Here is a 13,599-nt window from a genome sequence, read left to right on the forward strand (position 1 = left end):
AGGTGATGTTCTTTGAATTTGTAAATAGGCCTACCTGTATAGATATGTAGAAAGGAGATGGAATGAAGAGCAGCAATGGGAGGAAGTGGGATTCTATCAAGGGCACAGCCAGACATACACCATGTATGCAGTAGAACATACTTGGCTTTCCCGTGGACTGTGAATAACATCCCTGATGGCCAAAATCCATGTGCTGCATTCTGACAACATGAGACAATTTAAGATGGCTTTTACAGCACTGTTCTCTTATAGTCCAGCAATTTGCAGCCAGGCTTCAGCTGTTTGTCTCCCCCCACTTGTCTATGTGGAGATACTCAGTGGCTAGCACATTGTGTGCTTTCCTTCCTATTGCGATCGAGCGATGGATATCTGAAGCAGCTGAGGTGATGAGAGGGTGAAGAGAAATGCTGAGCAGAGACGTCAGGGGAGGTAGACACTAAGGAGGAAGAGACAATGGGAGTGACACTTCGAGAAAGGACAAAACTAGCAGAATTAGCCAGCAAAATAAGAGTTCTGAACTCACACCCAAACATAATTGGTAGCTGTCCATCAGGTGCACACCCTTCTGTTAAGTATCGGAGGGGTAGCCGTGTTAGTCTGGATCTGTAACAGCAACGAAGGGTCCTGTGGCACCTTATAGACTAACAGAAAAGTTTTGAGAAAATGAGTCTGTGCTCACGAAAGCTCATGCTCAAAACTTTTCTGTAAGTCTATAAGGTGCCACAGGACCCTTCATTGTTGTTACCCTTCTGTTAGGGATTGTGGGAGGGTTAGTAAGATGGTTGTTAGGCGCCATCCCAAGTTTTATTGACGTACAGAGTTGTCCAGACAGATTGGTTATCTAAGGCCTGCTGCGCAATGGGCCCCCTGCAGATTTTGTGTGCTCTATGGTGAATTTTAGCAGTGTAATCTGGCTGGCTGCGAACAGAGTCAGGATGCAGGAACTTCAGTGCCAAACACACTTGCTCAGTCATGTTTACATCTCTTTCCTTATCATTTGTATGTCCAAGCCTAGAGACCTAAAACTCCACCTCTCCTGGTGGGCATTCCCTTGTTCTAAGGTTGAATTGTATTGAATAGCACTGACTTCCTGTAACAAAGATCCAGTATATAAACTACAATTCACACAACTAGTTGCACTCAATCGCAACTCTGAGGTCACATTTCTCCATATAAAATTAATGCAGTTTAGCAGTGCACCTATTTTCTATGCCCTTTGTCTATTAGTATCTCGGAATCTCATGTTAAAATGCCTGTAAGTATTGTTAATTACTACCAGATTTGTGCAAAAAAAATGCTGCAGTTTCCATATTATTTGGTAAGTAACAGATGGATATTGTTGCCTTTCTCCCTGCAGCGCCTGTCGAATGGCTCTATAGACTCAAATGATGAAGCCAGTCAAGTGGTGGAACTACAGGAACTTCTTGAAAAGCAAAATTATGAAATGGCACAAATGAAGGAACGTTTGGCTGCACTGTCTTCCCGAGTGGGGGAGGTAGAGCAGGAAGCAGAGACCGCCAGGAAGGATCTCATTAAAACAGAAGAAATGAATAGTAAATATCAAAGGGACATTAGAGAGGTAAGACGGTTTACCACACTTTCAGCTCAAACTTTTCTTCCAGTAGCACATGGGTAATTTGATATTAACCAAAGTGTGGCACTGGACATAGCAATCAAGTTTAGTATGGACAGAAGTCTTGGAACTATGTTACACAAAATTTAATCTGTTAAAAAAAGAAACTCTCCCCCCCCCACTTTATTAGAAGTCTTTTTACAAAATATCATTCATAAAAACAAAAGTGTGTGTGTGTCTCTCTTCTCAATCTGGTTTCCTCCTCTGCAAATTCCCATAGATGTTATACCACTCCCAATTCCCCTTCACAAAAATATTCTTCCCTGCGCCTTATCTCCATTCATGAATTTTTGGCTAACCTCTTTTATAGCCTCCCAGATATCTCTTCAGATTCAGATTTGCACTGAACCTGCTGCATGTCTTCTCAAACATCAAGAGAGGAGAAATCATGTTACCTTACAACCTCAAGCGCGTCCAGCCTCCAGTCATTTGATTCAGAATCTGTTAAAATTGCCTTCTCTGCTTTCAAAATCTATGAAGTGCCTGGGCAACTTTGAAGTCCCTTTACTCCTCAAAGTTTTGAGGAGTAAAATGTTTTGAGGAGTAAAGGGAATTCGAAGTACCCCAGGCACTTCAAAGTACTGGCAGGTGAGCCGTGGCTACACGTGAGCTGGCACTTCAAAGTTTAAAACTTCGAAGTTGTTTCATGGGGAATTTGCTTCAGGAAGTGCTGCATATGCTCCACAGCACTTCGTTAATAAATTCCCAACACCCTACTTACAATCGTCCCTTTGAAGCAGGGAGGTAGTGTAGACAAGCCCAAAGTCTTTTTCTCTCTTTTTCCCTGTGTCTTTTCACTCTTCTGTTTCTTCAGCTATTCCTGGTACACTTCATGGCACAGCCCTGCAGTGTTTCCCTATCTGTTATACTCTTCCTCTCTTTTCAAATCTCAAATTAAAACATGCTTGATACAGTTCAAGAAATTATACCTCCCCACATCTTTTCTCCCAACTGCTTCCTTTCCTCATCTCTATGTCTGACATTCCCTTTCTCAACTTCTCTCCCCACCTCCAGTGAAACATTCAATGTCTTCTCAACATCCTGAGTATCATCTTCCAGATTCCCTTCTAACTAGAACAACATGCCAAAGTTCAATGCTGATACTTCAAACTGTAGACCATCCTTTTTATTCCAAAATCCAAAGTCTATCCAGTGACAGTATTGGCTGTTGGACTAAAATGGACTAAAGTATCAAATTGGACTAAACTATCACTTTTTTCCGATACATTTGCTCCCAAATAGATATAAAGGTACATCCTTATATATCTAATTGAAGAACAGAAGAACACTTTCTGATTCAGTGATTGAAGTATGCACTGGCAAACAGAGTAGATTGATTTCTTCCAGTTAGGACAATATAACCCCCCACACCCCACCATCCTCCCCCAGGGCACAAAAATCTGTATGGAAAGGAGAAATATAAAATAAAAGTTGTTTTAACTACATTCGTATTTATTTAATACAATTTTATTTCTCTTTTAGCAGCCAAGGAAAGGATATTTTCATCATCATCATCAATAACGGTGGGCTCAGCGCCCGTTGGTGTCTGATGCCTCTCTCTCACTATTTCCTTCCATCTTTCCCTATCCAGTGCAGAGTGGCTTAGTTTCTGTGGATTAGCTCCGCACCAATGTACTACATAATCTATCCATTCTGTCTGGGATCTGCCTCTTCTATTCGAACCATCCAGGGTCTTGATTTTTTGTTCATCGTTCATTCTGCAAATATGTCCAGATAGTTGTAGCTTCCATTTTATAACCTTCTGCAGCAGGTTCTCTTTCAGCTGTATCCTCCAATATAATTCCTCATTGGTGACCTTCTAACATCCATCCTATACTGAGAATCTTTCTATAACAACTCCTTTCTAACACCAATATTCTTCTTTTCGAATCTTTCATTAGCACCCATGTCTCACATCCGTACAACATGCTGCTGAATACCCATGTTTTCAAGATGCTCAGCTTCATTCTTAAGCTAATTGCTTTGCTTTTCCAGATCTTATCTATCACCTTTAAACTCACTCTTGCTTTTGCTATTCTAGTCGCTATTTCCTTCTTACAGTCTAGACCATACGTTATGCTCCCCAGATATGTGAACTTCTCAACATTTGCTAGTTCAATGCCATCGACACTGATCTTCCTTCCTATTTCCTTATCTCCAAATATCATTGTTTTTGTTTTATCGATGTTCATAATCAGTCCATACCGCTTCCCTTCTTTAACACCCACACCATTTTCACTAGCTTCTCCTCATCTTCCTCAATGATGTATGGTTGATCCTCTGTCTTTGGATTCTGCCACCTTTATTTAAGTTGCATAGTACTCTTTGGCTGTGTCTACACTACAAAAATAACTTTGAAGTTGCTTACTTTGAAGTACAACTTCGAAGTAAGCAACTTAAAAGCTGAGCATCTACACACACCCTACTTCGAAGTTAAACTCCAGGAATGGAGTAAGGACTTCAAAGTTGGACTTCGAGGTAAGGGAAGAATGTGTGTAGACTCTCTGCTGGCTACTTCAATGTAGTACCTAACTTCAAAGTTAATTCCTAGTGTAGATGCACCCTTTAAGTAATCCCATTTATTTCAGTGAGACAATTTAGAAAGTAAAGTACAAACAACAAAAAGAATAGAAGAATTAATTTCTTAATGAGTATGCTCAGTGCAACAAAGTAATGTATCAACTTTTAAATCCTAAAAACCAGACAAGATTTTAAAGCTAAATTAGTTCTCTTCTGTCAGTGAAGTCATTGGCATAGATTTCTGAGTCTAATAAAAAGCTTAAAACATTAAACTGTATTCATTAGCAAACCCCAATTCATGGTAATGAGGTCAACATTTCAGCTTTAGTTCCCCAGTAATTGTATATATTGCATATTATATACTGCATATCTGCCAGTGAGGTTGAAATAGTCAGTTTCCAGTTCCTGCCTAGGTTGTGGTAGGTTTCACAGCACAGGTGTTCCCCCACATATCTCAGTTGCTCAGGGCTCAATGTGGTAGGCATTCTCAGACCATGTGTAGCCCACAACAGAAGCAAATGGAGAAGAGCAGGTTATGTGTCTTGCACTATACACAATAATTATCACACTGGTTCAGGATGTGAGACCCAAGTTTTAATGCCTGTTCTACTGGCTTTGAGCAGAAGCTTAAACTGAGCTGTTCCCCCTCTCAGGAGAGTGCCCCACTCCTTGGCTAGTGAGTATTTTGTTATAGGCCTTTCTCAATCTCTCTGTGGTAGATATTCCACTTTCCATTAATTATTAAGTATTCATTTGTCCAGAAGGAGGTCAAAAATGACACTATAGCTTGGGAGTCAGGACATTCTTCTGGAAGGTTGGAGATACAAATGCTTGTCCCTGAGCCAATGAATACTTAGACTTTTAACTCATGACTGTAAATTCCACTGGGTAGCCAAGTGTCTAATACTGAGGTGCTGCAATACCTAAATTCCTTTCTGAGCATAGCCCTTTATTAAAGGGTCATAAAGATTGATGCATTTGGGAAATTTCCCCTTATTAATGAAATCCTTTCGAAAATTTGTGCTAGGCTTTATTCAGCTACATTTAAAGTTTCAGTGGATAAATCAACATATCAAATCCTGTCACCAACACACAAAAGTCACTGATGGTTATTTCATTAGACTCATGAAAATTTCTGGATGGTTAAGGAAAATGTATTTTATCCTAAACGTAAGCAAACTTGTTTCCAGTTTGCTAACATAATGCATGCAGTGTCCTTGAACAACCTCTCACCTCATCATCTTTAGCATGCACTTCGATCAGTAAAATGTTTTTTCTTTTTTAATGTTCAGCATGTGAAGGATGTGGTTATTGGTCAGATACTCAAATCAGTCAGCAAAGTAGGTGATAATTCAACTGCTTAAATTTGCAAGTTGAAGGTACAGCCGAGTACAACAACTACCCCAGTTGTTTGAGTACTGTTAATAACTCACTTTCCTCACTCCATTTTACCCCACTTACCTCTCTTTTGGATGTTCAGATTTCTAACTTTCCTGTATAGTCAGGAGAAGTAGTGCCAAAATGATAAAACATATAATCATAAGAGAGGATATCTAAGTTAAGTTCTCACTTCTGCCATTGACTTACTGTATGACCCTGGACAAGTTACTTTTTTGGACCTTGTTCTTGCCCCCTCCCTGCCCAAACTATCCCACAAGTAGATATTATGGCTAGAGTGTTCAGCTCAGGGGTGATAGAGCAATGAACTACTGTTGCCATTAATGCTATCATTGTTGATGCTGTCCCCCAGTCAACTCATAAACTCAACAGTCCCTATGGAGCCATCTATTTTTGGGCTCTGGACAGTGACTTTATTCTCCACTTGATGTAGGTTGATGAAGTGTTTCATCACCCAGGGTAAAGAAGTGAATTCCATGCCCAAAACTTTTTTAAAGATCTTTTCCTCAGGATCTTGTTTCTTGTTTACAGCAAAAGAAGAAGAAGAACTCAACTGAAATAAAAAAGAACATTGCAGCTTTTACCTTGCTAACTGGATGAAATGGGCTGTGGCAGGCTTGACAGCAGCAGCTGAGGGAAAGGATAAGACATGAATAGGAGCAGAGTCATTCAGGCAAAGGGTTATATGTACCATAAACAATGCAGGGGTTTGGAGGAAGGGAAAGGATGGTCTTCTGGATCAAGTGGTGAGACGATATCCTTGAGAACTAGGATTCGATCTCTACCTCTGTCTCAGACTTCCTTCCTGTATTACGGTGGGCAGAATATGTAACTCGTGATTTTCAGAGGAGGTCAAGAATTGGGTCTTTTTCATTTTCTGAGTGCCCAACATGAGCTATCAAAGGTCATATTTTAAGTAATTGAGCTGAATGCTTATTCATACAATGGAAAGCACCAGGAGCTGTGTTTTGAACATATAACAAGCTACAAAAATGCTGAGTACACTGAAATCTCAGGTCCTCAGTGTTCTCAAGTTGATCTAAAAGTTGTTGATATTTTGGGGTGGCTTCCTTAAAGAGCCCTTTGTGGAGAAAGATTTGGCTCTGATGCTCCCCCTCAAAAATGGGGAGTGTGGATGGAGAACAGCAAAGAAAGGAGCAGGAGAAGGGAGTCAGGACTAGAGCTGGCTAGAAAATGATGATTACATTTTGTAGCAAATTTTAAGATTTGCATTTTGTTTTGAGTCTGGATTTGGGTGTGTATGTAGTTAGCTTGAGGGCATAGGCCTGGGATCTCAGTGAGCCCAGTTCAAGTTCCTTCTCTGCCTGAGTTGGAATGGAAAACTGCTGGAAATTAAGCCTAAGAGTTTTAATCGCAGATTGTTCCAAGACAGGTAGCTCCTCCCTATTCACACCAGAAAGGATATTTGCAAAAATCTAGTTTACTCCCACTTATCTGAACAGCATGAGGATTGCTGATTTATTCAGATAAGATAGAGCACAGGAGCCATTTGGTTGGTGGGATGGCCTCCCTTGCTGCTGGTCGTTCACACTCCTACTCCACACAGGATTGGCCAGGGATCTCCGCTCTGCCTACTCACTCTCTCCTGAGACAGCAGAGGGCTCACAGATCTGCTGCAGGGCCACTGAAGCACAATCTTTGCAGGCTCAAGGTGCTGGTGGGAGGCTACAGACCTGGTCGGACAGACCAGAGTCTAGACTAGCAGTCTGTGCTCTGGAGTCAGGGAAGGAATTCAGATAATGCATGTGTCTGGATAATAGGTTTTTGGATAAATGGAAATATGAGTGTTTGTTTGTTTGTTTATTCAGTTATTATTTCACCTATATTTCAGCTGCAGCTATATGCCTGAGATACAGAACTACACTGCGCTAATCATCGTATAAATGTACAGTAATTGATAGTCCATGTCCTAAATATCTCAGTACAGCCCACACATGAATGAAATAGCACACATTCTGTGTCTGCTACCAGCCATTGGCTTTACTGAGTACACTGGTTGAGTCTTAATCACCAGCAAGAGGTTACAATAGCTATACAGTGTCTGAGGTTTTCTTGTAACACACATGAGGGTGCATGGCGTGTTTCTCGTTCCTGGTGTTTAATTACACCTCTTTTTTTTTCAGTAATCATAGTAGTTTGATATGTGTGGACTGCAGCCCATTTCTCAGAAGACCGTTTTAGGAATACCCCACGAGGAAATTGTTGGAATAATGGCACCTGGCATTTTCTGTGGGACTCTGATTGCGGGAGGGGGACAGGGATGGTATCGTCCCCACCTTCCCTTTCTCTGTATTCATCAGTTAGGAGATACGGCTGTTCTGCAACCTGTGGGCAGGATACTGTCCAGTGGTAGGAAGAGCTTGGATGCAGAAGAAATGAGGTTTTATTTGGAGATTTGAATTAACTCAGCTCAAACTTCATGTAAATATTCAGGAATTAGTTCCATGCCAGCCTTTATGAAGTTAACCAGCAGGACTTGATTTACAAACAGTATCTCTACTGATTCTGTAGGGTTCATGCAACGCTAGTATATATGACCCAGACACACTCCTACTGGCAAAGTAAAGAGTCAGGTTTGGTTGCTCACACTACGAACATGCAATAAGAAAAGGTTTGGATCAAGGGTGTATCAAGTTAATCAATATTACATCCTGGTGTTGTAGTTTTCAGTATGGGCCTTTATCACCTTTTCTTGTAATAGATTTATAATATATTAAAGTACATCAGCTTTCTTGATGAGCAGCATATACCTTAATATAATAAGTACTCCTACAGTGATTTCAGAATGTTACATGAAGTGGATTCTTTTCCTTTGTATTCATGTCTACAGTTATTTAAAAAGTAAACAAGTTGGTGTTGGGTTCATTGTTATATGTATCATGCAGACCAAAAGGCAAATTATTATGGAAAAAAGAAGACAAGTTGAGAAGTCCTCAGTTTCCCCCAAATGTTACACCAAACTATATATTTAACAATGCTGGTGGGTGGCATTGAATTATGCTATAGATAATTGTAGTTTTCTTTATACATTTATGATGAATCACTAATCTGAAGGAGTAAAAATGCTCACTGCAAAAACCAGGAAAATCACTTCTTCTGCGCAGTTCTTTTTTGCAACTCTGTCTGCCGTTAACATAAAAATTAAGCTGACAGTTGAACTAAATGATATTTGAAATAAATGTTTCTTCACGTTAGGCTATGGCACAGAAAGAAGATATGGAAGAAAGAATCACTACCCTTGAGAAGCGCTACCTCAGTGCACAGAGGGAATCCACCTCCATACATGATATGAATGATAAACTGGAAAATGAACTGGCAAATAAGGAGGCCATCCTACGTCAGGTTTAGTATCTGCATCCCTGCCACTGCTCTCTTCAAATAGAATTAATGTTAACACTAAGCAAACAAACAAACAAACACACAAAAGTCTCCTGAAGTTGTGGTAGGAGGTTGCCATTAAAGTAAGCAAAGTTTCTCATTCAGAGTCAATCATAATACAGCTGGGACAAAAATTGCCTTAAAGAACATCAGGCAGGTCAAAGATTCTCCTTAGCTACCGTAATGATAAATAGTAAAACAAATATGTCCACTCAGCTCTATGAAATATCTGTGCGAGTTACATGTCTCTGTGGTGTCCTGCCCCAGTATATATCAAATCACATAACCTAAGCAAACAATGAACAGTTTGCTCCCTGTGTTAATACTGATATCATTACTCACATACATGAGAAAATAAATTATATGTTTTAAAAGGAAGATTATTCCACCAAAAATTGATTAGCTGCAGAAAATGGGGTTTAATAAGTGAAAATATTTTAATAATGCCTGGATGACAGAGATAATTGTGCCACCCATGAATCTTCTTTTAAAAAAGTTTCACAAGACAGTTTTCTTTCATGTCATATTTTTTCTGCAATTGTTGCAAAAGCTGAAGTCCAAAGCTGAAATAAGGGAATCCAAAGCCTATCATTTACTACTTATTCAAGTATGGATTCAAGAGATAAAAAGAACTTATAGAATCCTTGAGGTTTATATGGCTACGTCTACACGTGCCCCAAACGTCGAAATGGCCACGCAAATGGCCATTTCGAAGTTTACTAATGAAGCACTGAAATGCATATTCAGCGCTTCATTAGCATGCGGGCTGTCGCGGCGCTTCAAAATTGACGCATCTCGCCACCGCGCGGCACGTCCAGACGGGGCTCCTTTTCTAAAGGACCCCGCCTACTTCAAAGTCCCCTTATTCCCATGAGCTGATGGGAATAAGGGGACTTCGAAGTAGGTGGGGTCCTTTCGAAAAGGAGCCCCGTCTGGACGCGCCGCGCGGCGGTGAGGTGCGTCAATTTTGAAGCGCCGCAGCAGCCCGCATGCTAATGAAGTGCTGAATATGCATTTCAGCGCTTCATTAGTAAACTTCGAAATGGCAATTTGCGTGGCCATTTCGAAGTTTGGGGCACGTGTAGACACGGCCTTTATCATATAGGAAGTGATGCTTTCCAGGAGTTCAGTCAAGAGACTTGAAGTCAGAATTTACAGGTTCTCTTTTGATTCTTTCACTGGCTCACTACAACCTTGAATATGATCATTTTATCCTCACCAGCACAGGATTTGAATTTCTGTGAAATTTGTGTAGATACTTCATAGGCATGCTGTGAGGCAAAATTAATTAGTATATATGACTGTTCTCAGCAGGTGCTTTATGGGAGAGAGGGCACACAAAATTTTGTGTACCAGAATATACCTCGAAGTGCTTCTGGTTGTATTCTAATACAAGGTGAAAAGACAAATCTATTTATGCACCAAGTCATTTGTGATTTAAGTTTGTGAAACAACAAAAAATCTCCATCAGATTATTCTCTGTGGCTGAAATCTACACTGCACTTTGCCTTACAGTATAAATTTAAAGTAGCCTCAGAGCTGCCCTTACATATGCTTGAATAGATGAAAGTGAGTGGTGCAGTGAAGCACTGCCCTCACCCGTATCCTCCTGAAAACAAAAAAGCAGTCCAGTAGCACTTTAAAGACTAACAAAATGATTTATTAGGTAATGAGCTTTCGTGCGGCAGACCCACAGCTGTTCTGGTATGGCTCTGATCTGAAGAAGTGGGTCTGTCCCACGAAAGCTCATCACTTAATAAATAATCACTTATAAAGTGCTACTGGACTGCATTTTTGTTTTGATAGTGTGTAGACTAGCATGGCTCTCTCTGTTACTACTCCTTATCCTCCTGGTAATGGTCAACACATCAGACTCTGCAAAGGTGTCTGGCTTAGAACCATTTTATTAGATGTAATAGGGAACAGGAGACATCTGATTCCTTTAAGGCCCATTTACACAGCCAAAGTTGTACAAGTGTAAAGGAGAGAGAGGCCAACAGAGAGTCAAGTCCTTTGGATCAGTGAATGGGGGACATTGCTTATAGTTTCAGGTAAGGATTAGAATATGGATTGGAAACTGTAATTTACCACTATGTATATAGTTTACATTTCAGAGAAATGAATTTGTTTCTCTCCATTAATACACAACAAAGGTTTAGTGTTTAATTTTTTACATCTCACAATACAAAGGGAATAAAAAAGAACTCACCGATTATGAAAAACTTTGAGAATACCTTGATAACTAAATTGTCCTCTAATTGAGGGAAACCACCATTAAAATAAAAATATTTATGTTCATAATGAGAATAAAAGAATCAGAACCAAAACTTTTTGAATTCTATTTTGCGGAAGACTATCATTAATTTTCTTATTCAGCCCGGAGAGCAATATATGAAAGACCAAACTATTTATATTAGCTGTTAGAGGTTTTTATTTCTAATTTAAGTAGTTTTACAATAGGCATAAATTGTCTACAGAGAATAGTAAGTACTGATGATTGTACTACAGAAAAGCAGATTTGGAATCCATTAGCAGCATTGCAATATCAACAAAATACATTATAATCCTTATTACCCTGTCAAAAGGATTAAAATACCTATACAAACACTGCAGTATTTACAGCATGCTCTTTTTAGTCCCACCCTAAAGTTGTTGGAAGAGGACAATTAATACAATGCAAAATCATACTCAATTTGTATGTCTTGTAGGACAGAAAATGCCCTACATAGCAAAAGAAAACCTGAAGGTTCGCCCTTTTATATTTCTTTTGTTGGACTTCTCTATATCAAATCTTCAGTGAACCTGTTTACATAAGAAAAGATATAACTGTAAATTCTCTACAAAGTATTTAAACATGCAGCTTTAACCAAATAGCTGACAAGAACTGATAATGGCATAGGTGGTAAATAATATGGACCTGCTGTGCCCCAGCACAAGCACCCGGGGCCCACCAAGTTAGGGACAAGGTCTCTTTCCGGCCCTGCCTGCTGTCCCATGCGCCACTGCCCCTAGTGCATGCCTCATTCCTGCTCCTGTGCATCCCCTGGCCCTCCTGGCCTTCTGCCACTCCACCATGCCCCCTCCCCTATGTATTCCCCAACCCCACCTGCTGCCCCTGAACACCACCCTTCCCCATCCCCCATATATCCTCTGACCCCACCTTCTGCCTCTGCATGCCCCCCCACCCCATGTATCCCCTAGCCTCACCTGCTCCCTCTGCATGCTGCCTTCCCCACGGGTATACCCTGGCCCTACCAGCTGCCCCCAGGTGATTTTTTTAAAAAAAGGGGTTGGGGGCAGTTTAAGCGGGGGAGAGGTGCAGGCTCTGGGCATTTTGGGAACTACCAAAATTTCTGCACATCTGCCATCTCTAGACAATGGATGTCCTTGGGCTGGTAACAAGTGCTGATTTCACCCTCACACTAGTGGTTTGTTGTTAGCATCAATTTGTCTACAAGCTTTTTAGCAAATGTATCCTTGTAAAACATGTACTTTTCCCCAGCTGTATCACTACATGATATTATACTAATTTTGTTTGGCAATGATTTTTTTTTTGTATTTTAACAGAATTCTTTAAAAAAACCAAAACTTTGTATTTGTCTTTTTTTATATTCCCATGTACCTTCCCACAGTCTTGTCTGCTCTCAGTTTTGCAGAAAATGAGCTGATGTTTGTGTCTGTAGCTTTCAAAGCTCTGATTTTACAGGCACAAGCACTCCCCTCCCCGCCCTTGGCTGGCACTAATAGCCTACAGATTAGCGAAAAAAGAATGTTTGCTCATCTTTATACTTTACTGATTGCAACTTCTCTACTTGGCCTTGATATGATAACCTCAGTCCTCATCTCAGTCAGAACATAAAAGGCCTGCACAGCTCCATACTTCATACACTACATACAGTCTCAGCCCACCTCACAAAGTCCCCTCAAATTGCAACCATTTCTTAATTCTGCCTTTTCATATTTTCTGTTTTCATCTCCGGGTTTCAGATGGAAGAAAAAAACAGGCAGTTGCAAGAACGTCTTGAGCTTGCTGAACAGAAGCTGCAACAGACAATGCGGAAGGCTGAGACCTTGCCTGAAGTGGAGGCTGAACTGGCTCAGAGAATTGCCGCATTGACTAAGGTACTGCACTGAGAAATAGGTTTATTAGAGAAACCTGTTTGATTTAACTTTGCTTTACATTCTGTGTTCCGCCTTACAACAACCATAACCAAAAAGGGATTTCATTTCTATCTCTTTAGACATGGGAAAAATATGCTTTGTAGACATACTATAAGCCAATTTTAATTATGTAACATAAGTAATATTTCCCTGCCCTCTAGTATAATTTGATATACTGCCTGCCATGATTGTGTTTCTTATGGCCTTTATGGTCAGGTGAAGAAACAATTCTGAGTGTAGATTACGTTATATCTAAAAAGATGTCATGGATTGCCAATTTATCTACAAATGTATTAATCCATTTAACTTTTAAATATGTAAATATTTCCCCTTTAACCACAAAATATCAATCTAGTAAATCATTTCCCATGATATTTTGTACACCATGTTAATTAGGAGAGACACAATAATCATTTTCATCACAATAAATTAGACAAAATTACATTTTTTTTCTTGCTGGCATTTAGAATCAGTTGTATGTATTAGAA

At 40.0% G+C, this 13,599-nt stretch overlaps 1 protein-coding gene across 3 annotated transcripts in view; it reads left to right on the top strand.

Moving 5' to 3' along the window:
* PPFIA2 (PTPRF interacting protein alpha 2) overlaps window positions 1-13,599 on the top strand; it is a 607,969-nt gene that overhangs the window by 475,659 nt on the left and 118,711 nt on the right. For all 3 annotated transcript variants that reach the window (XM_074984006.1, XM_074984008.1, XM_074984007.1), the window contains 3 exons: window positions 1,358-1,579; window positions 8,768-8,914; window positions 12,938-13,072. In XM_074984006.1, the coding sequence (XP_074840107.1) occupies window positions 1,358-1,579; window positions 8,768-8,914; window positions 12,938-13,072 (504 nt within the window). The remainder of the gene's footprint in view (window positions 1-1,357; window positions 1,580-8,767; window positions 8,915-12,937; window positions 13,073-13,599) is intronic.

Source organism: Carettochelys insculpta, chromosome 1 (genome assembly GCF_033958435.1).
Source record: "Carettochelys insculpta isolate YL-2023 chromosome 1, ASM3395843v1, whole genome shotgun sequence".
Lineage (NCBI taxonomy): Eukaryota > Metazoa > Chordata > Testudines > Carettochelyidae > Carettochelys > Carettochelys insculpta.